Below are 27,796 nucleotides of genomic sequence, written 5' to 3'. Positions count from 1 at the left end.
TTTGAACCATAAAAAGAAATACTTTATTTGGGACAACTTGAATCCAACAACAGATTATTAAAAAAAAAAAAAGTCCAGGGGGTGGGGGTGGGGAAAGGTGTCCATGAAGCAAATGACTTCCACAGGAATAGAAATAATTGAAATGAGTTTGAAAAATTCCTGAAATGAGATTTTTCTAAAAGAAAGAAGTAAATCTTTCTTCCTTTGAGGCAGGGCGAGCATTCCGAGACACTTCATAAATAAGATTATCTTGCTCTTCAGGAAGATAGAAGAGACATCCTGTTTTTGATACACAATTAAATACACTATCCTCTGTTGTGACCAAGTGGTGGAGAAATCACTCTTCAACAGTACAATCTAGACATCAAGCAATAAAATCCAAAGGTCTGTTGAATCCACCTTTTCTATTCATATATTGCCTGTGATGGGAGGAAAAAAGTCAAATGTGGTTAAGAATATTCTTAAAAGACTAAAGTCAGTGGTTGTGTTCAATATATTCTTCAAGTCTGTGATGAGGCACTATTCAAAATAGTTTAATTCTTATCAAGAAGAAAAAAAATTACCCAAGTCAAAGTCTGTTGATTTCTTTAAAATATAAAATATAAATCATAACAAAAGAAGACTCTTGAGGGGGACAGCAGCAAAGCAAGAGAGAGGGAAGGAGACTTCAAGGACATCTCAAATAAAAAAAACATTAATTTTAAGTAAAATTCAGAGAAGTTGAAGAGGTATAGAAGAGCTTAACAATGGACTAGGCTGAAGATCAAAGAATGCTCTGGCCAAATTTAGAATTATAAACTCTAAATCAATTTGAGTGCTTCCTTCCTCCTTTATGCACTTGGTAATAAAAGAAGAGAGAAGCAAGATGTTTCATTACAATGTGCCTCCACTGAGCAGTAGGACACAACAACCAAAAAGTACAGTGGACACAAAAAAATATGTAAGCCTATTGGCTATTTGAAGGTTTTACTTGATATCAATACATAACCCAATTCGTACAGATAATTGTCCAGGAGATGTTTGTTTTCAAAGATAAAATTAAATAAAGGGGACAAAATATAAAGAGTTGTATTTGGGTTATAAGTGAAGGAACAGGAAGAGAGGGGAAACAAATCTCAATGTACCAGCAAATATTCAGCTGCAAACCACGATGCAAATCTAATGTCAGAATACAAGTAAGAAAGATCACACCACAAATAAACTGGGAACAACTAGGGAATATACTAGTGGACTGGGCCTTAAATGTCTCCAAATTTGATTATCCTGGAAAAAAATTGCTTCTTCCCAATATGTAACTTAGAATATTATTAGCTTAATAACAACAAAGCTAGCAAACTATAGTACAGATTGGGAAAATATACATACCTGTACTTCCTCTTCTGAGACACATTTATGGCATATGCATTTACAGAACCATCAACTTTTTTGCCCTGAAAAAACAGAACATGAAGGGCACATTAAGTTCCTTCGTTAACAAGTTTCTTACTGAACTATGAACTTTACTGGATACTGCAGAATCTCCTAGCTGTGCAAAGATTTCTTTGAGGGTAAGGGGGCTGTTGAGGGACAAAGAACGAACAGTTTGTTTATTGCTCCTGGTAGCAATCCAGCAGGGGAAGCTAGGTGGTGCAGTGAATAGAGTGCCAGGTCTGGAGTCCAGAAGATCTGAGTTCAAATACAACTTCAGACATATACTAGCTGGGTGACCCTGGACAAGTCACTCAGTTCCTCATCTGTAAAATGAGCTGAAGAATGCAAACCACTCCAAGTGGAGTCACAAGTCTAATAAGACAGAAACAACTGAACAACAACAAAAACTAATCAGTATTTCAGTTTTTTCCCTCAATTTCTATGTTTATGCTTACATGAGAACTATGTTTACGATATTCTTATTACTACTCCATAAGTAAGAAATATTTCTCTTTGGAGGCCAAACTCTAAGTTAGCTCTCCTGCTACTTGGTATCACTTCTAGCTATGGGTACAATAAGTCCTAGGTAGGCAAGACATAGGTTTTAATATAATAATTCCCTAAATTATCTGAACAAAATTATCAGATGAATTTAGAAAGGATTATGACAATATAACTTCACTTACTAACTTATGTATCATACATCATGCTCAAATTACAATTGAGTTATTTTAATGGTTAGCCAAGTTTCCAGGTTATTGAATTTTACATGAGATACAAAAAAGCAAACTGTCAATGCACTGAATCGAGACATTATCAATGTACTTACCATTTACATATGTAAAATGCAAATACTTAATATTCTTCTCCATTGTCTACTCTTTTGTCCATTTATGCTTTAAATATCTGTTTGCATCAGTGATATCTGCTTTAGATTATGAACTCCTAGAACACAGGGATTGTGTCTATTTAGAACAGAACTCTGTATAACATCTACTGTAATACCAGGAATAATATTCATCTGATGTACGCTGGCATCAAAGCACAAAAAGTATCATTTATTTCCATACTAAGAAGAAAAATATATATGCTTTTAGGATGATCATATCATATTAGAGAGTTTATATGAGAAAAGATAGCTGTCAGTGTATTTGAAGCATTGCCATGTGAAAAAGTAATATTTTAAGTTTGTCTGGCTTGGCTCCAGAGAGCTTTTAGAATAGGGATAATGTGTAGAAGTTGTAGAGGCAGATTTCAGCTTGACCTAAGTAAACTCATGTTATACAACTGCAACTGGGCCCTCGCTGCAATAAAACAATGTTTTTATTCCTCCCTACTTGATTGCCTCTAATCTCACTCTCCACAGAATTTATTCATTTAAGAAAAGATTTTCACAACATGACTGCTCCCTTCTCTCTTCAACCCTTCATGCAGCCTCCTGCCCACCTCTCAGCTGAAAACCTTAACTTTCATTTTACTGAGAAAGGTGAGGCCAATTGTGAATTCCCTCTTCTCCTGTTCTCATCTCAAAACACCTTGATATCATCTGTCACTCTCTCTTCTTTTCCCCCAGTTTCTCACAATGAGGTAGCACATCTCTTTACTGAGACCAACACCTTTTTGTATTTGAGTCTATCCTTTCTGTACTTCTCCAGAAGATTGCAATGTCAACCATCACTCCCCTCTCTAATATTCAACCTCTCCCTATCTTCTTGTTCCTTCTCTGATACTTAAAAACAAACCCAAGTTTTCCCTACCTTTAACTATTCTTAACTACCCTTAACTATCCCCTCAAGTTACCATCCTATATCTTTCCCTCTTTTCTAAGTCACAAGTTCTAGAAAAAACTAAACTTATCTTCTTCTTAATCTTCCCCTAAACCTTGGCAATCTGGCTTCTAACGTCTTTACTCAATTAAAATCACTTTATCCCAAGTTAAAATAGTCTCTTAACTTAAAATAGTAAATGAAATAGCTTTTGTTTTTATCCTACTTGACCTCTCTGCTGGATCCGACACTTTAATTACCCTCTTCTCCTAGGTAGTCTCTTCCTTTCCCAATTTCTTGACACCTTACCCTACCAGCTCTCTTCTGACCCATATGATGTTCCTTCTCGGTATCTTTTGCTGTCTCATCATCCATATTCTCCCTAACTTCCTAATATCCATATTAGTCCCTAACCTGGTATTCCCCAAAGCTCTGGCCTAGGTCCTATTCTCTCTCTTGGTAATTTCATCAGTTCCTATGAGTTTATCATTTATACATGAAGATAACTTCCAAGTTTATATATCCAACCCCAGTGTCTTCCCCTGAGCATCAGGCTCACATAACCAAATGCTGATGAGGGCAGCTAGGTGGTGTGGTGAATAGAGCACCAGTGCAGGAGTCAGGAGGACCTGAGTTCAAATCTCACCTCAGACACTTGACACTCACTAGCTCTGTGACCTTGGGCAAGTCACTTAACTCCACTTGCCTCATTCTGAGTCATCTCCAGTCATCCTGATGAATATCTGGTCACTGAATTCAGATGGCTCTGGAGGAGAAGTGAGGCTGGTGACCTGCACAGCCCTCCCTCACTCAAAACAAAGTCAAGTCATGCCATTATTTCTCTGATGGCATGGTCTTCTTAGGCAACAAAGGACAAACACACACAAAACCAAATGCTGATCAGGTATTTCAAACTGGATGCCCTGGAGACTTCTCAAACTCAACATGTCCAAAGCAGAGGTCATTATTACTCCCTTCCCTTCTCCTTGGGTTGACTATAATCATAAGTCCTATTAGCCTATATTTTCTCAAACTTGGATAGGAAATTAGCCATAAACACATATGCCTAAACAGTATTAGTCTCTTCTGGAGTAGAAGAAGAAAAAGAGGGAAAAAAAATCACCACAATAACATATACTAAACACTCACAATTCAGTTAGCTTAATATATTGTGGAACAGAAACTATAAGTCACATTAGTTCTGAGAATGAAAAGTATGGTTTTAACATGTGAAACGTGTAAAAAACGTTAGAAAGACTTTATATAGGTTCTTATTATCTGGGCCAAATACCTAATGAATATGGCACATGTAGGAGAAGTATTATTCTTAGTACTATAACAGAAGTTATACAAAGTACTATATGGAAGTCATCAGCAACTGAATGAAATCAACACCTAATCTCACCATTGTGAGACTCACTTATAAAAGAAAAGGAATAACAAACCAACATCATCATCTCATATCCAATACCACATTTAGGATGAACCCAATACTTCTAAAAATAGAGCTCTTTGAGTCTTTGTACATTATTTCTTTATACACAAACATGCTCTGCACCAGCTATGGTTCATAATGACAAGTTATAATAATAGCTAATATTTATTTAGATTCATTGTTACTGATTTTCAGAACTGTACATATATAGTATCAACTATAAGTATGCCAGCAGGAGATAATCCAATTAATCTTCAATTTTTATTTAAGTATGATAGCACTTGTTAAAATGGCAGATGTGCTTCATCACACACACACACATATACGCAGTACTGTCCTATATTTTATTATGTAATACAACTATAATACATAATATTATGATATGACAGCCTGCGTTTGTATCTTATCTCCCAAAAGTCAATAAAATCTATGAGTGCAGGGACCATGTCTTAACAAAAACACAGAAAAATGCATTTCACTTATTGAAATGAAATTTACTTAGGTATGTGCAAGTTGTAGCCCCAAGTAAACTGTAAAGCTTCCTGCATGTAAGAACTATATTGCTTTTCCATCTTTGTATCCCTAACAGTGCCTTGTACATTATATGCACCTAAAGTTTGTTGAACTTAACTAAACCTAACTTCTCAGAGGTATGTTGTGAGAACTAATTACAATGTTGAGAAAGTATTGCTGGTAAGGCAGAAAGTTACTGTGACAAATACAGTATTTCATAGTAACACAAATGTAAGTTAGTTATCTAGCATTCCTAACATGCAGCACTATTATGTTCACTTTAAAATGAGCATATCTAAATAATACAGAGGAAGAAAACGCCTCTTTCACAGCTGATCTTGGGATTTGGCAGAGCCCAAATTAAACAGTGTGCACAATATATCCAAAATTCAGGTTATAAAATAAAAAAAAGAAAGCTTTTTTAAAAGCAAGAGTATATCCTGGGGAAAGAGGATTGATGATTTCTTGACTGGAAATACAATTTGATTTTTAATGCTGAACAAAATACTCTACAACAAATTAATGAATCTGAAACAAAGAATTAAATTCCATCTTCCTAAACGCATTTTAAAGAGTCTATTTGTTAGAAATCATCATTCTCACAAAAAAAAGTTTAAATATTCCACAAATGCAAAGCTATATGGATTCCAAATTCCTTTTTCTTTCAAAAGCATATGCAAAAAAATAAAAATTTTCCTATCCATTAAGTTCCTGAGTGTTGGCACTGGAATTATAAAAAGAACTGACACAAATTCCTTCCTGTCAAGAAATTTATCATGTCATAGAATATGATATGTACGTAAGTAATAAGGATAAAAGGGAAAATGTAGCAATTACAAAATTGAGGTCAACACTTAAAGCACTTAGGAAAGCTGTGAGAGATCTATCACTATAAAAGGTGATGAGTCAGGATTGTGAAGAAAATGAAGGAAGCCTTCATGGAGGACATATCACCTAGTCAATGAAGAGAAGGACTTCAACAGGTAAACAAAGAGGGTGAGAGGAATAGCATGAGGGATAGCTGAACAAAGGTAGGGAGATAAGAGATGTAAATGGTGCGGATAAAATAAGTAGAAGCAAAGCAGTATAAGGCTGGAAAGATAAGTTAGAGTCTTAACATGGATGGCCCTCAATATCAGGTTAAGGAGGAATGTCCACATAGAGATTTTTCAGAGAATATTGGACTTAAAGCATAGAACCTTTAGGGAAAGTTAGGGGTTGCACATTAACTCAGGAGTAACTGCAGGGATATTTCAATTATCTGTAGGATAGTTCAAATTATAAAAGTAGGTAAGATAATAACAGCAGCAGCCTCTGCCTTCCCATCCTGGAGAAACCTGTGCCCTGAGGCTTGCTTTCCCAATGGGCAAGGTTCTAGCCCTGATCACTATTTCATGAGGGGTCCACCAATGCTCACTTCACCCTTACCTTGACTCACCTTCTTTTCCACCTTTTCACTAGCTACTTCTCACACCCAAACCCCTTTATCAGGTTCCCTTTCTGTGGTGTCTTCCTCAACTAGAAGGTAAGCTTCTTGAGGGTAGAGTCTGTCTTGTTTATTTACAGTTGTGCCCCAGCCCTTAATTGGTGCACAGCAAGCACTTCTTTAATGCCGTATATATCTTGACAATGTGTTTTCAATGTGCTTTACATGCATTTTCTTATCTGACCCTTCCAATCTTATGAAGTATTACATTTAACAGATAAGAAAATGGAGTCTTAGAGGTAACACAACTTGTCCATGGTCAGGGAAAGAGATGGGCTTTGAAGCCAGGTCTTCCTGACTCTAAGTCTAGCATTCTACTATATCGATACTGATATCACAAAGATGATTACAAAGAGGGCTAAAGGGAGTGAACCTCTGGGGGAATTTATGTTTAAAAAAAAAAAAAGACAGTAAAAGAATGAAGAGTCAGACAAAAGAGAAAAAGAAAGAGTAGTTAGAATGGTAGGTGATGAATCCTGGGTCATACAAGTCCAGGAAGAAAGAAAAGGGTATCCAGAAGGAAAGAGGAGATGAACAATGTCAAACAATCGAGACATGTCAACAGGATGAGACAGAAAGAAAGCCAATGGATTTGGCAAGACATATATTGGAGAGTCATTTCAGTAGGCTGATGGGGATGGACTCACCAAGGGAGCAATGAGTCTTAAGTTACTCTTCCTAGAAAGCTGGCAGTGAAAGACAAGCTGTTAGAAGGATATGCTGAGGGGTGAACAATGGCAAGAACTGTTTTGTTTTCCATCCTTTGTCCCCAAAGGCAAAGGACATGAGAGAAAATCTGGGAAATGAACTGGCTAAAAAGACAGTGTCTAAGAATGGGATTTGGGTTTCTGGACCACAGTTTAAAATACAAGAATGATGGTGAAGGATAGAGTATATCTCACAAAGACTGGTAAGAAAATGGCTTCTGGAAGATGACAGAGTAAAAAGATGCACATACTGTAGCTCTTCCCCCCCAGCCCATAAAATACCTGTAAAGAATGACCCTCAACAAATTCTAGAGCAGCAGAAGCCATAGAGGGATGGAGTGAAGGAAATTTCTAGCCCAGGGTGACCTGGATGTGTCACACTGGGAAAGGTCTGTTGCACCGGACATGGAGCAGAGCGTAGCCCAGCCTTGGCTGTGTGGCACCAGGAAGAGCAGGACCAGAGCAGAATATCCACCAGCAGTGGTGGTTCACACCATAGGTACCAAAGGCAGCTTCAAAGGTCAGTGAGAGGGCTTTTTCAACTGAAGCAACAAGAGAGCAGGGTCCCCTCCCCAGCTCCGGCCTCAAGTGGTGGCAGCTGCTATGGTCCATTGTTGGAGCCCTCAGCTTAAAACCCCTGGGGGAATTGAGCAGCTGATCTGAACCTCAGCCTAGAGTGGCAGCCCTGCCCTCCCCCTAAAGCTCCTGGAGGAATTTAGCAGCTGGTCTTAATCTCCCACTGAGTGGTATTCTGGCCCTGGGAACCCTCCCCCTTAAGCCCCCGGGGGAATTGAGCAGCTGATCTAAATCTTGACCCTGAGTGCTGGCCTGGTTGAACTGCAGGCGGTTGTGGAGAGGGAACTCTTACTACTTGCAGATCCTGGGAAGAAAAATTTCTGGTTATTCCCAGACCAGTGTGCAGGCTTGACTGTGCCACCTTGGAGGAACTGAGATCTTTCAGGTCCCCAGCAAATACTCTACTCTTGACAAAAGACTCAAAAGCCAAGTAACTGGTTGGGAAAATGCCCAAAAAAGGGAAAAAAAAATAAGACTATAGAAGGTTACCTTCTTGGTGAACAGGCATTTTCTCCTATCCTTTTGAATGAGGAAGAACAATGCTTACCATCAGGGGAAGACATAAAAGTGAAGGCTTCTGTATCCCAAACATTCAAAATAAATATGCAATGGGCTCAGGCCATGGAAGAGCTCAAAAAGGATTTTGAAAACCAAGTAAGAGAGGTGGAGGAAAACTGGGAAGAGAAATGAGAGAGATGAAAGAAAAGCATGAAAAGCGAGTCAACAACCTGATATTAGGAGACCCAAAAAAATGCTGAAGAAAATAACACCTTTAAAAATAGGCTAACTCAATTGACAAAAGAGCTCCAAAAAGCCAATGAGAAGAATGCTTTAAAAAGCAGAATTAGCCAAATGGAAAAGGAGGTTCAAAAACTCACTGAAGAAAATAGTTTTTTAAAAATTAGAATGGAACAGATGGAAGCTAATGACTTTAGGAGAAACCTAGAAATTACAAAACAAAACTAAAAGAATGAAAAAATGGAGCTGGGGCGGGGGGGGACTAAAAGAATGAAAAAATGGAAGACAATGTGAAATATCTCATTGGAAAAACAACTGACCAGGAAAACAGATCCAGGAGAGACAATTTAAAAATTATGGGACTACCTGAAAGCCATGATCAAAAAAAGAGCCTAGACATCATCTTTCATGAAATTATCAAGGAAAACTGCCCTGATATTATAGAAACAGAGGGCAAAATAAATATTGAAAGAATCCACTGATCACCTCCTGAAAGAGATCCAAAAAGAGAAACTCCTAGGAACACTGTGGCCAAATTTCAGAGTTCCCAGGCCAAGGGGAAAATACTGTAAGCAGCTAGAAAGAAACAATTCGAGGATTGTGGAAATATAATCAGGATAACACAAGATTTGCACCTTCTACATTAACGGATTGAAGGGCATGGAATATGATATTCCAGAAGTCAAAGGACCTAGGATTAAAACCAAGAGTCACTTACCTAGCGAAAATGAGTACAATACTTCAGGGAAAAAAAATGGTCATTCAATGAAATAGAGGACTTTCAAGTATTTTTGATGAAAAGACCAGAGTTGAAAAGAAAATCTGACTTTCAAACAAATGAATCAACAGAAGCATGAAAAGGTAAACAGGAAAGAGAAATCATAAGAGACTTGCTAAAGTTGAACTGTTTACATTCCTACATGGAAAGATAATATTTGTAACTCTTGAAACTTTTCTCAATATCTAGGTAGTTGGTGGGATTTTATACACACACACACACACACAGCACAGGGTGAGTTGAATAGGAAGGGATCATATCTAAAAAAGTAAAATTAAGGGGTAAGAGAGGAATATATTGGGAGGAGAAAGGGAGAAATGGAATGGGGCAAATTATCTCTCATTAAAGAGGCGAGAAAAAGTTTTTTCAATGGAGGGGAAAAGGGGGGAGGTGAGAGGGAAAAAGTGAAGATTACTCTCATCACATTTGACTCAAGGAAGGAATAACATGCACACTCAGTCTGGTATGAAAACCTATCTTACACTAAAGGAAAGTAGGGGAGAAGGGGATAAGCAGGGTGGGGGGGGGATGATGGAAGGGAGGGCAAATGGGAGGAAGGAGCAATTAGAAGTAAACACTCTTGGGGAGGGTCAAGGTCAAAAAAGAGAACAGAAGACATGGGGGGCAGGATAGGATGGAGGGAAATATAGTTGGTCTTACACAAAACATGACTATTATGGAAGTCATTTGCAAAAATACACATATATAGCCTATATTGAATTGCTTGCCTTCTCAGTGGGGATGGGTGAGGAGGGAGGAAGAGAAGCTGGAAATCAAAGTTTTAGGAATAAATGTTGAGAACTGTTTTTGCATACAACTGGGAAATAAGAAATACAGGCAATGGGGTATAGAAATTTATCTTGTCCTACAGGACAAAAGAGAAGATGGGGATAAGGGAAGGGAGGGGTGTTAGAAGGGAGGGCAGATTGGTGGAAGGGGTAATCAGAATGCTCAGCGTATTGGGGTGGGGGAGAGGAGAGATGGGGAGAAAATTTGTAACTCAAAATTTTGTGGAATGTTGAAAACTTAAGATAAATAAAAAAATAAATTAAAAAAAAGAACATAGCTTTTGCCTAGTGCTACACAAATCTAATTAAAGGGTTTTCCTATAAAAAGGACCCAGGAGAGGGAGAAAAATGCTCAGATCTAACAAGCTACCAAACAAGGATATCATAAAGAGCAGCTACAAAGAAGGAAGCACAGCAATGATGGGAAATTGTCCTCTTCTACACTTTCATTCTATGCATTAAAATTTTCTTTTCTTGATGTTCCTTGTTAGTTCCTTCACCCTTTGAACGATGCAACTTATTAAGGCAAGTCAAGAAGTATTTGTGTACATTTTGATTTTTTTAAAGAAGTATATTAAATTATGCATCTACCTATACACATCTACATACTTATTAAAAAAATAAATTGTACATAACAGAAATTTGTAGTTTCTTGTCGATGCCTCTTTTTCTTTTGTATATACTAAAATGTTTGGGTTTGTTGATTAAGTTCACAATAACAAAGAAAATTCAGCTTAGGGGATATAATTCCATTCTGGATATGTGTCTCACTATTGGGGAGGAACCGGCTGACTAATGTAGAGATGTTAGAAATTTTGAGGGGGGAAAGGAATAAGAATTGATTAAATGTCAAGCATTCTAATAAGTGCCTATTTGATCCTCACAACAACCATGAGGTAGATGCTATTATCCCTCTTTTATAGTTGAGGAAACTAGGCAGACAGACCTTAAGTGAGCCCAGGGTCATTTAGCTAGTTAAGAGTCTGAGACCAAGTTTGAATTCAGGTCTTCCTGATCTCAGGACTAGTGTTCTATCCACTGTGCCACCTAGCTGCCAACCACTCCCTTTTGGAGTGACAGAAGAGTAAAGCAGAAGTGTGATATGCACACTAGAGTTTGGAAATGAAGTCCTCAAAGACTTTAGAAGAAGAATAAGCTGAATGACCAGTTGTCAAGTATGTTAAAGCAGGAATTCCTTTTCAGATATGGGCTGGATTTGATGGGCTCCATGGTCCCTTCCAACTCTAAAATTCTATGATGCAGACTAATAAGCAAAGTCAAGGGAACTAGAATTGATGGAATCAAGGCCTCTGGTAGAGGGATTAGCTTTGGCAAGGAGAATACCTAACTCTTCCTATGAGACTGGAAGCAGATTTTTTTTGCTGAAACAAATCGGCCGTAAATATCTGCCACAAACAAAGAACAGAAGGAAGACCAGAAAGGATCACAGACAAGCAAGAAAGCTTTCACAATTTCACATCAAAGTTACTGTATATTTAAAAAGATAACCAGTTTAAGAGTATAGCTATCAGTACTTTGGCAAATATGAGACCTTTCTGTTTTTGATGTCCTTAGGGTATATGTCTCCTTAGCAGTGAAACCTCTAGATCAAAAAGTATGAACATTTTATAACTGTTTGGTAATAATTCAAAATAACTTTCCAGAACGGTTGGACAATTCACAGTTCTATCAACAGTGGATCACTGTTAAGCCCATTTATGTTCTGTTATTATGATGGTACAGCAGCTAGAGTGTTGGGCCTGGAGCAGGAAGACTCATCTTCCTGAGTTCAAATCTAGCCATAGGCACTTACTAGCTATGTGACCCTGGGCAAGTCATTTAAACATATTTGCCTCAATTTCCTCACCTATAAAATAAGCTGGAGAAGGAAATAACAAATCACTCCAGTATCTTTGTTAAGAAAACCCCAAATGGAGTCACAAAGATTCGAACACAATTGCAAACAACTGAGCAACAAAAGCTGTTAGTCACCAAGAAAAATAGGCCATGATAATTTAGACTGTTATTGTTGGCCAGTGTGCCATATTCTTAGGTAACAACTCAAAACATATTGTTTTAGATAATGTTTCTCAAAAATAAAATCAGAATTCTTTACTGCAAGATGAACCATAAAGATTTTTAAAACTTTTTAGAAAGTAGAGATCTTCCTAAGTGTGAAAGATTATATATTATATTATATAGCACTGTGCAAAGACTATCGCTCTGGGGAGACCTGAGTTCAAATACTGCCTTTTTATACTTACTAGCTGTGTGATCCTGGGGATCTCCTTTTTAAGTCAGAGGCAATAATACCTGTAGTGACTACTTTACAAGGTTTTTGTCAGCACCTATATAAATGACAGGTATTATTACACACATACATATATGTATGTGTGTACATATATACACAAACATACATACATATACACACATAAAAAATCTAAAGAATGGAGGAGAAAGTACTTATTTAGTGAAACAGTTCTCTTTCATTCTTTCTCCTTTCCTAAATTTAGTTACAAAAAGCATAGATGAGCTTCTCGCACTTCATATGGCATTAAAAGAACATGCAAAAATGACACAACTTCTCTGGTTGAATTCAAATTAGACTGCTGAGAAGTTTTCCTTACTTTTGTGGTGTCAAAAGAAGCAAATCCCATTAATTTCATCATTTCAATTTCTTCTTCGGTTTTGCCTTCCAAATCTTCTTCTACAAAAATAAACAAATAATTTTTAAACTTCATTTCTATAGGGCAGGTAAACAGGATATAGGGAATCAACAGACTGATGTTCATTCTACAACTTCATAGCATAGCCTAGTACCAAAATATAAAAAAAACCTCCTGACAAATTTTTCTCTATTTTAAGATTCCCACAAGTCTTGAAATATTTGAAGGGCTATCACATAAAGAGAAATTAAAACTCATTTTAGTAGCCTGAAGGCAAAACTAGAATCAATGCCAGGAAGTTCTAGATGGTAGATTTGGACTCCAAATAAAGAAAGAAATACCTAATAATTACAATTGTCCAACAACTACATGGACTCCCTTAAGTATTGTGTTCTCTATACTCAAAAGTATTTAAACAGAGGTTGTTTGTGATACTACATAAGGGATTCCTGCATGGGATAAAAGGTTAGATTGATAATCTCTAAGGTTCTAACTTTAACATCCTATATGTCCGTGACTATAAATCAGGAACCTGGAAACATTTATGTACCATGTTCATTTTCTTGGATAAGAGGGCTGGAAAGGCCTTGTCCTATACTATAATGCAGGTCTTTAGAATAACTTAATGCAAAAGGAATCCGCCTTCTTTTAATGGTACTTCCCTGAAATGAAATTCCTTTACTTCTTTTTTTCTAAAATTCTGGTATTTTTAGGTCATGAAATGATGCTAGTTAAAGTTCACAGAATCATATAAGAAACCCTTCTAAAACATCCCTATGAAGCCTCCAAATAAGGGTTATTTGAAATTGGTAAGTATCTTTACAAGAATTGAGATGTAATTAGAGCAACAAGCTCAAATTTTTAAAAAGCAACAAGCACAAATTAAGATTAAAATGTTCAAAGATTGTTTTCAAAAAACACTTTTACCATCTAACTGGATTTATCTAAATAAGGTTATATGTACGTTAGGTTTCTGTAACATTACCAGTAATTTGACGTTCTTTGCTTTTTGTTTCTTTAGTTTCTTTCTTCTCATCATCCCTCCTTTCTTTTAGCCGGGACGGGGAAGGAGAGGAAGAGCGGTGTCTTCTTGGGGACCTGGTATCAGATAAGTATAAACTTTAGAAACAAAAATATGTTGCAGTAATAAAATCAATGAATCCAGGAACTAAATGCCTGAAAAAGTCTGTAGGAAAACAAAAATAGTTGTCCCACCACCTAATCAAAGGATGTAGACTTTGGCTGGTCCTATGAATATTTACACAAATTAAATAGAGTTTACTGTTACTTCTCACTGCTATTAGTTTCACTTCACACCTAATATATTTAAATAAAGAGGCAGGTACTAGGTTCAGGTAAAAGGTTCAGGTAAGAAGAGACTTATAGAGGTTGTCCATCAGTATTTCTATCTGGAACAAATGGTATAGATACACAAGTTGCGTCCAGAATTGAATGGCAAGTGAGTGGGCTGAATTACCATCAGGAAACCACAAAGCTGTTTTATAGATCCTGAGTTTCACAAGAAAGCAAAGGCTCACCTATTTGATACTAATTGCTGATGTTTCTTTACAACAGTGAGATATGGAATGCAAGTGCTTCCAAAGAATTAAAAAAGAGTATCATGAAGAGAGCAATGAAGTAATAGGTATGTGTAGATTTCAACATATAACCATATGTTATATGTTGTAAAAGATGCCATCATTGAAGGAAAAGATGGGCTGATCACAAGAGACAACAGGTGTCATATAACTACCCCCTTATGATAGGTGGACCCTGAACTGATGCAGTGAAGTGAGTAGAACAATTTCTATAATAACAACAATAATGTAAAGACAAATAACTTCGAAACACTTAGGAACTCTATCAATACAATGACCAATCACAATTCCAGAAAACTCATGAGGAAACATGTTCCCACATCCTGATAGAGAGGTGATGAACTTAGAGTGCAGATGGAGATATTTTTTGGATACGGCCAACAAAGGAATTTGTTTTGCTTGACTATTCACATTTGTAATATGAGTTTTGTTTTTCTTTATTCTAAATGGGACCTAGAAGGATGGGGGGATGTCAGAGGGAAAAGAGGAACTTCATGAAAATAAAATTTTAATTTTAAAATGTTTTTAAAAAATGGGTGTCCCCCCAGTGGTCAAGATAGAAAGGCATGATTGGTTTCTGATCTGCATCACTAGAGAGGAACTCCTGAACCGATAAGATCAAAGATCTATTTAAGTATTAAAAAGAGAGCCACTGTCTCGTGGAGCTCTCACAGTCTAATAGAAGAATATAAAAAAAAAAAAATGAAGATAACTAGAATACAAAATGTTACATCTAGGTCCTAATTAGTATGAATAATGAATCACATGAAATGGTCACATTATTCAAATTCACACTGCATAATTCTATTGGACTGGAACCAGTAAACATTTTATACAACTATAATTTCAATGAGTATGAATTCAAATACACACAAGCACTTTATAGGATTCATTCTTCACACTAATTGGGACCTAGCTGTGTATAAATGTATAAAGAAAGCACTAAGTACTATAAGAGATTTAAGGAGGAAAAACATGGATAGCAAATGAGAAGGTGACACCAGTATGAATAGGATTGGAAAGAAGAAAAAAGAACTGTTTATTCATTGTAATTTATATCACTAAGGGCAGAGTGTATCTTATGCTTTTTAGGAGCTTATAGACCTGAATAAGGTAAGAATAATAAGTCTTATTGCCATTGCTAGATCTTAAAAAACCTCCAAAACTCATCACGAAAGACAAAACTACAGAGAGCAGTCAATTTAGTTTTACTGCTTCCATGCCCCTTTGGCTCCTTACCTGGACCTCCTCCTATGTGGAGAGCGAGAACGACTCCGCCTCCTATCTCTCTCTCGGGATCGGGACCGTTCTCGACGCCTTCTCTCTCTCTCTCTAGATGTAGAACGGGATCGCCTACGCTCTAACAGAAAAGAATAGAAAATAAGAAATAAAAAGGGCTTTTGAGACCATCTAATCCTAACCCCTTATTTTACTAAGAAAGAAAATGAGTACAAAAGTGATTTCTTCAAAGTCATATACAGATATTTAGCGGCCAAATTCTACACAGCCTGGGTTTTCTGATTACTAATTCCAAATTCTTTCTAATAAACATGTCGCCTCCTTCAGATGATGACCAAGGCTATGTCTTTTGGACATGATATTCCTGACTAGCTACCAAATGAAAGACAGTATCACTTACCAGTCATCCTATCAGTATTGGATTCAATGTTTCTCACTCTTCCCTGCACAGCGTGCCAAGAAGAGGAGTAAGCACGTTCCCTACTTCTGATCACCACTGACAGAAGATCCTCCCTTTGCTGCCATCATTCAGCAACTTACATTTCTTTGAAGTTTATGTGATACTTCTCTATGACTCCATCCAGATTATGGCTGGTATTCTCCACTAGGTCCTAGATCATTCTCCTTCCTTTTCCAAGGAGTTCAGCACCTGGATCACACAATCGGTCTCAAACCTCTGCCTTTAGAGCTGAGGTATTCATACACATTGCTGCCTTCCTAACACTTGGACCTCCCAAGTCATCCCAATTATTACTATGTTCTGCATCTTCATACCACCACCTTAGCCACACAGAGGAGTCGTCATACTCTTGATTTCATTCTCACCCATAACTTTGACCTTCTTGATCCAGAACAATGAAATTATTTTCACAGGTCATATCCTCCTGTCCTTTCATCTCTCCTTATGTCTCATTTTTATTCCTCTTAAACCTATTTATTCTCTTCCAGATCTCATCACTATATCCCTTCCAGTTTTTACAGTTTCATTCTTGCTGCTCTGAAACCCACTTTCCTACCTTCAAAAGCTTGACTTCAACTTGCTCAATGTTAGTCTCCTTTCCTTAAATCCCTTGCGCCACACCCTGCCCCATCCTTCCCAAATATGAACCTGTTTTGTCTCTACCATCAAACCTTCTCCAATCCTACTCTTGTTGAGAAACACTGCTATTCAGGTTCACTACAAATTTATATTATGTAACCTTAGTGAGGTCTTTGCTACTATGCCACAATTCCTTTACTCATCTTAGACTGACTTTTTATTACCCTCCTTTGCATCTACTCCAAACCATTTCTTTCCAGTTGCTATTACTCTCTCTTCCCCAGAAAACCACCTCATGCCCTTTGTTGTACACTATCCCAAACCATCTTCCCTGGTCCCTTGAAACACCATTTCCCTCCAGGAATTTTCCATTTCATTCACATTCTCCCTCTAACCTAATCGAATTTCACTTTACATAGTGGCTTTCCCTGCTACCTATACACATGCCCAGATTTCCTGTCTTTAAAAAAAATCACTCTGCAGAACCAAGAAAATATACAAAATGACTACAATAATGTAAATAAAAACAACAACAAAAGAACTGAAACCGGATTGGGCAAAATTATGACGACCAAGAACATAAGAAGAAGTCACCTCTCTCTGGGTCTTCGCAGAAGTGGAGGACTACAGATGTGGAACACAGCAAACAATATCGGATCTTTCCAGTGAATTAGTTTTGCCATGCAGTTTTTTTTCCTTTTTTTTTTTTTTTTGTTACAAGGGATAGCTCTTTGGGAAAGTGGAGGAGGAGCTAAAGTGAAGAGGTACATAGAGAACTGTGATGATCTAAGAACAAAAGATAGCAATAAAAATTTATTTAGAAAAAAAATCCTCACTTTATTTTGCCATCCCTTGAAGCTATCATCCTACATTACTCTTCCTTTTATAGCAAAGCTCTATAAAAAAGACACCTAAATTCACCGCTTCCATTTCTTCACCTTTACTATGTCTCTAGCTTTTTTCACTGTACTACTTGACTGAAACTATTTTCTCTAAAGTTATCAGTGCTCTTAACTGCTAAATCCAACACCTTTTCTCAGCCCTAATCCTTCTTGCTGGTACCATGTAATAATAAGCCCTTTGAGAACAGGGATGTTTTTTATTCTATCTCCAATGCTTGGCACATGGTGCACATGTTATTCGTCTACTGACCTCTCTGAAGGCATTTGACACCAATGAACACTTTCTGCTCTTGGATATAATTTTCTGCCTGAGTGTTCTTTTTCTTTTGGGTCAATTAACAAGCATTTCTTTTTCTCCATCTCCCTTCCACTCAGATAAGAAAAAAATAAAACACATAACAAACATGCACAGTCAAGCAAAACATATTCCCATTTGCCTGTGTCCAAAAATGATCTCATTCTACACAGTCTGGAGCTGGGTAGCATTCTCCATCACTGATCGTGGGAATCACAGCAGATCACTGTTTTGATGTTGTTGTTGTAGTATAGTGGCTAAGAGTTTTTATTTCGCTCACTTCACCCTACATCAGTTCACGGAAGTCTTCTCAGGTTTCTCTTATAGAACAATAGAACTCCATTATATTCATATACAATAAGCTGTTCTGCTATACCCCAACTGATGGACATCGTCTTAAGTTTCGAGTCCTTTGCCACCACAAAAAGAACAGCTATAATATTATGTATGTGTATGTGTGTATATACTTATATACAGAATATACTTATAAGGCACATATTGAATATATTACATATCATATATGAACAATATATACAACTTATACATAATATATAGAACCTTTTCCTCTTTTCTTCACCTCTTTGGAATATAGTCCTAGTAGTGGTATCACTGCAGCAAAGGGCATGTACCACTTAGGTTTTCCTTACAATGGTTTCTTGGTTTCCCTCTTGTCTAGTCAAACCTCAGTCTCTTCTAGGACCACCATACAAATAAATTCCCCATGCATGAGCATAGCCCAAGACTCTGTTCTGACACTCTCCCTCTCCCTATCCCTCTCCCATTCTGTATTCTCTCTTTTGGAAATTTAGTAAGGCTCCACAGGTTCAATGATTATCTCTATGCAGATGACTTTCCATTTATATAACCTATCCTCATCTCTTTCTTGAGCATCTCCAATTGCCTACTAAGATGTCTCATCCAACAGAGAACTCATTATCTTCTCACTCACCCCTCCTCCTAACTTCCCATGTCCAGGGTATCACCATCCTTCTAACCAAGATCACAACCTAGAGTCATTCTGGAAAAGCAGTGTAACATAATGGCTAGTGTGCTGGACTTGGAGTCAGGAAGCCCTGGGCTTGAATCCTACCTCATATACTTAGCAGCTATACAATCCCTGGGTGTAATAACCTCTGAGCCTCAGTTTCTTCATTTGTCAAATGAGGGAGCTGGACTCAATGACCTCTAAAGTCTCCTCCAACATTAGTTCTATGATCCTTCCTTGCCCTCACCACTCATACCCAATCGGTAGCAGAATCTTATCAATTCTTTCTTTACAACATCTTGGGCATGCATTCCCTTCTACCTACCCTTAAGTCACAACCTTAGTTCAGGTCCTTGTCACCTCTTCCTTGTCTGTACTACAATAATCTCCTAATTGGTCTCTCTATTCTTCAATTCACACAGCTACTAAATTGACATCCCTAAAGCACTGGTGAAACTTCAGTGTCTCCCCACTGGCCCCATAATATGATATAAACTTCTCTGTTTGTCATTTAAAATTCTTTTTACAATCTGCCTCCTAACTCTGAACACCAATTTCATAATACTCCCTCTCTCATGTGTTCCACGTTCCAGTCCAATTAGCTTCCTTGTTCCTATCCATACATGACATCCTACTTCTTTCCTCAGTGTTTCTGCACAGGCTGCCCTCATGCATGTAATCTTCTCCCTCCTCTTTGAATCCCAACTCCCTTCAGGGCTCCATTCAAGTACAACTTCCAATATAAGACCTTTTCTGTTTTCCCACTTCATAGTGGCTTCCATGCCTGTCCCTATTCCTCCCCCCACCACTTTGCATTTGTTTATCTGAGTACATAGTAATTCCTGCCTTTAGTAGAATACAACTACCTTGATAGCAGGGACTGTTTCATTTTTGTCTTTTTATCCTCAGTCCTAGGACAGTGCCTCACAAAAACATGTAGTAATGCTCATTAAATTAAGCTGAACTCTTCCTTTTTGTTTAATTCTTGGAACAATCAATTCTGAAATCATGGCTTATAGGACAGGGAGCTTTGGCCATTTCTCTCCCAAGTGAGAACTTAATTATCTTCAAACAATGACAAAGTATCAAGGGCTAGCACTGAATGTTTTTTCCTTCCCCCTCAAAATCTTATCATCCTTTAAAGTCCATCTCCCACAGAGCTTTCCATGATCTTTCTCCTCTGAACATCTATAGTGCTTGTTTATCAATCATTTGGAATTAAGCAGAGATTCTCTCATTATTAATTAGCTTTTTATTTATGGGGCTTATAATCTACGTAAACCCCAAGAATCTGGAAGGGCAGAGATTAAGCCTTATTCAACATAATAAACAATGATTAAGCACTTATTGTGTACAGAATACTGTGCTAGGCATTAGAGGTGAAACAAATTTGAGGCTAAACATAGTTGCCCATAGAGAGGTTATGATCTAGTAAAGAGAAGAAAGAAAAAATATTATAACACACCACATTTTAAGATAAATGCACTGATATTTATATCTATATAAGGCTCAAAGAAGTCAGAAAGGCTTTATGGAAAAGGAAGCATCTCAAGCAGGTTTAAAAGGAAAAGTAGGAGTTTGACATGTGAAACAGTGGCTATAATTCTGCACTTGGAATCAGGAAAACCTGAGTTCAAATTCTGCCTCAGATACTTTCTAGCTGTCTAGCTCTAGGCAAGTCACTTAACTTCTCTTGGTCTCAGTTTCTTTATCTATGAAAATGAAAATAATCTCTACTCTGCAAGGATGCTTTGAGAATCAAATGAGACAATATGCATAAAACACTTTTTAACTTAAAGTATTATATAAATGTTTGCCATTCTAAGTATTAATAGCAAATAAGAAGGAGGTAGAAAATGAGGAACGGACTTGGGGGAGGGAAATGAAGTCAAGTATTTTTGGAGCCCAGATTAGGTATAGCATAGTAGTATGAAATAGAGCTGGAAAGATAGGTTGGTGTCAGACTCGCAATGGTCTTCAATGCCAGGGATAAGGCATTTGAATTTCACATGGAAGGCACTAAGAGGTGGGAGGCACTGAAAAGGTCTAAGCAAAAGGTTATATCCAAACTGGTGCATTATCAAGATTATTCTAGGATCATTTATCTAAATGGTCCTCTTTTCTCCAGTCGAACTTTTATCCTATAGTTCAAGTCTTCATCACTTCTCACCTTGGACTATAATCTTTTAATTCTTCTCTATACCTTTAGTCACTGCCTTCTCTACACCATTCATCACATAGCTGCCAATTTGATATTCCAAAAACACAGATGGAACCATGTCACTCAGCTACTCAAAAATCTTCAGTGACTCCCTAGGATAAAATTCCAACTTTCAGCTTGGCACTTCTGGTTCCCAACCACCTTTCCATTTTTATTTTAAAATTATTTCCTTTCCCACAATCTATTCTAGTCAAACTGGTCTACTAGCTGTTCCCCATACAAAACATTTTATCTCCTACTTCTATGCCTTTGCTTAAATGGTCCCTCATATCTGGAATTCACTCCCTCATATATGCCTCAAAAGAATCTCTAGTTTCCTCCAAAACACACCTCTTACAAGGTCTCTTACAAGAGGCCTTTCCTCCATGCTGCCCAGTATCATGTTTTCCCTTTTCAAAGTGTGTCCCTACTAAAGAATAAAAGTTCTTTGAAGGTAGGTACTCAGCTATTTTTGCCTTTGTATCTTCAATCTAGCAGAACCCTGCCAAGAGTAGGTGCTTAATAAATGGTTTACTAAATTCAGCTGTAGAAGTGGAATGACTACTGAATATATGTCCCTTCCTTCCTATCTCTTACAGTGAAGAGGCCTTCTAATGGTGAAGAAGACCCAACAGTTTCTGCTCTAATACTTAAGTAGCCATGTGGCAATGGGCAAGACAATTCCCTCTCTCTTCTGTAAAGAGAAAAAAAACCCAAGACTTGCACTACCTATGTCAGGATGGTGACTCAATTCTGGAAGAGTTCTTGAATCACCTTAAAGATAACAAAACTAAGTCCACAAAGATCAAACAATGTGAAACTCAAATTTTAATTCAGATCCTCTGAAGACTGAATAATTAACTTTGTAAATACTATTATCATCATCATCATCATCATCAAATGCTGATTTGGGAAAGAAAGGGTTTGCTGTTGATCGTTGTAAGAGAAGCTCTGGTCTGGGAGTCAAGAGGTCTGTTTTTGAAACTCACTTTGGCATCTGAGTGGAGAATGGAATAAAGTGAGAGAGACTGGGAGAGGGGGGACCAATTAGGAAAAGTGCTGCAGTAACCTAAAAGAGAAGTGAAGGGGAGAGTAGGGTCAGTGAGACCCAGCGAGGAGAAAGTACCCAGAAGATGGTGGACAGTGTGTCCTATGTACAAGATAGGTCGAGAAAAATCAGGACTGAGAAAAGACTCAGATTTGGCAACAAAGAGACGGATGGTAACTGGAGAAAGCAGGGTTGGAGAGTTTGAGAAGTGAAAGGAGGGGCTCCCAGGAATATTCTCAGGAGACAAGTCAGCGGAGAGACAGATGGGAGAGACGGCACGAGAGGCCCGAGCGCACAGGAGGTCTAGAACAGCTTCTGTGGGAAAGAGGTCGGGTCAGGAAGGAAGAGCAGGGGCTCGGGGCCTGATAACAGTCCTTAATGTGTGGCTCACAGCCACCAAGCCTGTCCGCCTCCCGGCCCCGGGCCCCCGGCTTCCTCCGGGTCCCAGATGAAACCCCGCCTTCTACAGGATGTCTTCTCCCCGCTCCTTGTTTCCTCTCTCCCGTACGTGGCTCGCTGGCGGACGTTTGTTTGCCCGTCTTCTCCCCCGGTCAGACTGCGAGCTCCTTGGGGGCAGGCGGCCTTCTGCCCCAGCAGCCCAGCGGCCGGCTCTGGAGGCCAAGAGGAAGGCCCCTGAGGCCCGCGCTTTGCCAATCCGCCGCTCCCTCCCCAACGTCAGTAAACAAACCACCTCCTGCTACCAGGCCCGGGGGCGCAGGCCCGGCCGCTCCGCCAGGCGCCGGCTCCGAGGGAGCCAGATTCCGCAGCCGCCGCCGGCCGGGCCCGGCCTTGCCCGCGGGACGCCGTCGGAAGGAAGGAGAGGGGCAGGTTCGGAGTCCCGGGCCGCCTCTAACTCACTCACCCCTCCGAGGGGACCGGCTCCTGCTCCGGCCCATGACCCGCCCCGGGCGCCGCCGCCGCCGCCGCCGCCGGAGTCAAGGCGAGAAGGCCAAGGCTCGCAGGCGAAGCGCCGAATCGGAGCACTTCCGCCGGGGCCGTGTCCCGTGCCCGGATGTCCGACCGGGCAACATTCACCCTCCGATTTAGAGTTCCGCTTCCGGCTCAGCGGGCCCTGACTTCTAGAGGGGGCGGTTCTGAGGAAAAGTGAAAACAGACATTCCCTGACGGCGAAGCTCAGAAACTGCCGAGAGGTGCCCTTCACCTTCGGGCCCGCTGTTGTTTACTCGTTTTTCTGTCGTGTCTGACTCTTCGTGACCCCCCCTTTGGGGTTTTCTTGGCAAAAATACTCGAGTGAGTTGCCAGGTCCTTCTCCAGCTCATGTTACAGATTAGGAAACCGAGGCAGACGGGGTGGCGTGGCTTGCCCAGAGCTCAGATCCCCCGGACTACAGACCTGGCGTTCTATCCACAGCGCCACCTGTGGGAGGCGAGGTGTAAGGAGCACCCCCTGTCCGCCAGGCTACTGTCGGGTGCGAAGGGAGATTAAACCGTTGTGCTTGGGCATCGACCCAACGGTCATTCATTAAGCACTTACTGCGTGCCAGGCCCCGTGCTAAGTGCTGGGGATCCTTCCAGGAGGTCATTCTAATGGGGGAGACAGCCGGCAAAAAGACAGACAAAGCAGGCTGTATACAGGATAACTAGAAAATAACTTAAAAGGGAAGGCGCTGGAATCTAGAGGGGCTGGGAAAGACTTCCTGTAAAAGATGGGATGTTATTTGGGATGTAAAGGACGTGAAAGGTCAACAGTCCAGGTGGAGTGGGAGGGACATTTCGGGCACGGACAATCAGAGAACAGGCTAGAGCCGAGAGATGGAGTGACTTGTTTGTGACGCAGGCAGGAGGCCAGTGTCACTGCGGGAAAGAATGGATGTTGGGAGAGTAAGGTGTGAGAAGACTGGAAAGAGAGAGACTGGGCTGGGTTCTGAAGTTAGCAGGAGACACGGCTTTCTGAATTTGTTCCTTGAAGCAATGGGGAGCCACTGACTGGGGGCAGGGAGGTTGTGACATAGTCACACCTGTGTTTTGGGGAAATCACTGTTAAAGGCTGAAGGGTGGATGGATTGGAATGGGAAGAGTCTTGGAAGCAGGCAGACCGACCCCTCAGGTTATTGGAAAAATCCAGGTTTGAAGTGATAAGGGCTTGCACCAGAGTGGTGACAGTGTCAGAGGAGAGAAGGGGTCTTGTTACGGAGAAGTTGCCAAGGTGAAATTGACAGGCCTTGGCAACAGCTTGGATATGGGGGAGGGGAGAAAATGTGAGGAGTGGAGGGTGACTCTTGGTTGTAAAATTGAAGTACTGGAAGGATGGTGTTGCACTCTGTAATAATAAGGAAGGTGGGACTGGAGAAAAGTTTGGTATTTTTTGGGCGGGGGAGGAGGGGAAAATGAGGGGTTTTGGGACATATTTAGTTTAAGATGTCTACTGGACATCTTCAAGATGTCTGAAAAGTGGTTGGAGACAGGTGACTGAAAGTCAGCTGAGAGTTTGGGGCAAGATAGGTAGATTTGAGAATCCTATGCATAGAAATGGTAATGAAATCCATGGGAGCTGCTCAGATCACCAAGTGAAGTAATATAGTGAAAGAAGAGGGCTCAGGACAGAACCCTGAGGGACACACCTATTGAGGGCATGATCTGGAAAAGGGCCCAGCAAAAGGTACTGAGGAGCAATGAGACACCGGTAGGAGGAGAACCAGAAGAGAATAGTGCCCTGTAAACCTGAAGAGCAGAGAATATCAAGAAGGAAAACATGATCAACAGTATTGGAGGGGTCGAGGAAAATGAAAATTGAGAAAAGGTCACTGGATTTGGCAACTAAGAGATTAAGAGGTAACTAGAGAGAACAGTCTCTGTGGAATCTATTGTAGATGACTTTTTCCAGTTTAGCTACAGAGGGCAGAAGAGTTATAAGACATATATAAGATATAAGAGATATAAGAATACTTATTGGAGATGGAAAAATGAAATGAGCATTTTTTCAGAATAAGTGAGACATGAGCATGTTTGTAGGCAGTAGGATATGAGCCGGTAGAGAGGATAAATTGGAGATACTCTCAGGGAAAGGGGAGGGAACAATCATTTAAGCAGCATCTAGTATGTGCTAGGTACTTTACTAAGCAAATTACACATATCTCTTTTGATCATCACTATAACTCTTTGAGGTAGGTGCTAATGATACCCCCCACTTTACAGTTGAGGAAACTAAGGGAGACTGGTAAAATGACTTGCCCAGGATCACACAGCTAGCAAGTGTCTGAGGCTAGATTTGAACTCAGGTGTTCTTGACTCCCAGTTTAGCACTCCAACTATCTTGGTATATAGTAGAATCCTGAGCACTAGAGGTCTTTAAACAAAGTCTTGGTCATTCCTTATTGGGTATGTGACAGAAAGCATTCTTTTCCAGGTAGGGTCAGTCAGTAGGCATTTATTTATTAATTGATTGCTGTGTGCTGGGTACTATGATAAGCCCAGAAGACCCAAAGAAAAACCAAAACACAGGGCTTGTTCTAAAGGTGTTCCCATTTTAGCTGAGGAGACAATATGCAAATAACTAGGTATATAGATGATACATACAGAGTAGATGAAGGTAATCTGAAATGGAGAGGAGGGTAGAAATCAGAAAAGCCATTTTTGGTAATAGCTTCCCCTTTCATATTAACTTCCGTGTGTGTGTGTGTGTGTGTGTGTGTGTGTGTGTGTGTGTGTGTGTGTGTGTGTGTGTGTGTGTATGTGTGTGTGTGTGAGCATGTGTGTCTGAGAGTGCCTTCTTAATCTCCTTTTCAGGATCATCATCCTTGTACCCCCTCCAGGACTGGGGTCTATTCTTTCTCTTTTCTATTTACATATTCTCCCCTGGTCATAACATCAGCTTCTATGGATTCAACTCTCATATCCCTTAAGATGAATTCCAAATCTACATATGTAGCCTTTATTTCTCTCCTGAGCTCCAGTTTGACAGGGTTTCCAACTTCTTGCTATACATCTCCATCTGGATGTCCCTTAGGAATCTTGAACTCAACTTGTCCAGAATATAACTCATTATCTTTCTCCCTAAACCCCTTCTCTTTGCTTCCCAATTTCTATACCACCATTCTTCCACCTGCCAGTTTTGAAACTTAGGAGTCATCCTCAATCTTCATTCTCTCAATGTACCCTTCCCCTCCATATCTAATCACCTGCCAAGATCTATCGTTTCTTCCACACAACCCTTTTTTCATCTTTCCCCTTCTCTCCACTCACATAGCTACACCCTAGTTCAAGCCCTTATCACTTCTTGAGTGGACTGCTTCAATAACCACCTAATTAGTTTCTTTGCCTCAAACCTGTCCTCTCCAATCCATCCCCCACCCAATGGCTAAATTGATATTCCTAAAGCACATGTTTGAACATGTTGCTTCCCTGCTCAAGAAATTTGGTTGGCTCCATTATTATTTCTAGGATAAAATATAAACCCCTCTGTTTGGGAATAAATCCCTTCACCATCTGTTTTCAGCCTACTTTTCCAGACTTACTATACATTACCTCCCAACCTCAAACCCACCAGCACTTCAGATCTATCTACTTATTGTACATGCCAATAATCTTCTGTTTCCATGTGTTTGCACAGTCTGTGTGTGCCCATCCCATGTTTGGAATGTTCTTCCTCCCCTTTCCACTGCTAGAACTAGTCTACTTCAAGGCTTTGCTCAACCTTGGTCTTCTTCCAGTGGTATTTCCTGATCCTTCCCAGTTGTTAGCTTCCCCCATCAATTGCTTTGTATATATTTTGCGTTTTTCTCATTTGTTTACATATTGTTTCAGGATTGTATAAGCTCCTTGAGCGTAGGGACTATTTTATTTCTGCCATCGTATTCTGAATGACTGGCCTAGTACCTGGCACAGAATCATCACTTAATAAACACTTGTTGAATTGAATGGAGTGACTATTGGGCTTCACTTAGGAAAACTTTGCCATCTCCCTCACCAAAGAAGTATCACTGGGAAATCATAAATTAGATAATTCCTTCATTACGGTTGTTCTCTCTATCTTCATTAGTTGCTGTGGCCAGAAAAACTCATCACATGAATCATAAAACCATAGATTTAGAGCCAGAAAGGACCTCAAAAACTATTTAGTGCAATCTCTCCCTGCCCCCCCTCCCAGTTTTACATGTGAGGCACAGAGAAATTGACTTGCCTAAAAACACACAGATAGTAATTAGAAGGAATGGGATTTGAACATGTGTCTTCTGACTCAGATCCATTATGCTTTCCAATGAAGTGGCCAATCTTTTGTTGCTGAGGCTATAGACAACATCATCTGTTATTAATTCTGTCTTCAAAGCCTTTCTAACCCTATAGGACCTGTCAGAGCTTGTACTCCACTAGCACAGTTTTCAAAGTCCCAGGTCCTACTTCATATCATGATGAGGGTATCAGAGGAGGATTTTAGTGAAGGATCTATGCTGTTATTGGCAACAAATATGAATGAATGTTAACCTGACAAGATTTGACTTTTGTATAATGGATATTAGGTGAATTTCAGATATAAACTCCTAAAGGATCCTTTGGTCAGTAAGGTGGCCAAGGGTAACCAATGGTAGAGGCCATTAATGGGGTCAGAACATCCAAAGAGTGAGTGTAAAGGATGAGGCTGTAAGGGATTATAGACCTACCCGGTACTAA

The 27,796-nt window shown here is 39.5% G+C and overlaps 1 protein-coding gene across 1 annotated transcript; it reads right to left on the bottom strand.

Moving 5' to 3' along the window:
* On the bottom strand, positions 1–23,518 carry SNRNP27 (small nuclear ribonucleoprotein U4/U6.U5 subunit 27). Its single transcript, XM_072635259.1, has 6 exons — positions 23,032–23,518; positions 15,701–15,821; positions 13,849–13,961; positions 12,825–12,904; positions 1,366–1,430; positions 1–419 (listed from the first exon to the last, which is right to left on the bottom strand). The coding sequence occupies exons 1-6, from the start codon at positions 23,063–23,065 to the stop codon at positions 365–367; spliced, it is 468 nt and encodes a 155-aa protein (XP_072491360.1). The 5' UTR covers positions 23,066–23,518; the 3' UTR covers positions 1–364.
* Between the last annotated feature and the right edge of the window lie 4,278 nt (positions 23,519–27,796).

This window comes from Notamacropus eugenii, chromosome 1 (genome assembly GCF_028372415.1).
Source record: "Notamacropus eugenii isolate mMacEug1 chromosome 1, mMacEug1.pri_v2, whole genome shotgun sequence".
Classification (NCBI taxonomy): domain Eukaryota; kingdom Metazoa; phylum Chordata; class Mammalia; order Diprotodontia; family Macropodidae; genus Notamacropus; species Notamacropus eugenii.
This window is presented reverse-complemented; position numbering and strand designations above follow the sequence as displayed.

Coding starts and splice junctions, on each gene's coding strand:
- SNRNP27 (XM_072635259.1), bottom strand. CDS start 23,065: ATGGGCCGGAGCAGGAGCCGGTCCCCTCGGAGGG. Junction 15,822..23,031: donor GAGCCGGTCCCCTCGGAGGG/GTGAGTGAGTTA, acceptor CTTTTCTGTTAG/AGCGTAGGCGATCCCGTTCT. Junction 12,905..13,848: donor CAAAGAACGTCAAATTACTG/GTAATGTTACAG, acceptor TTATTTTTGTAG/AAGAAGATTTGGAAGGCAAA.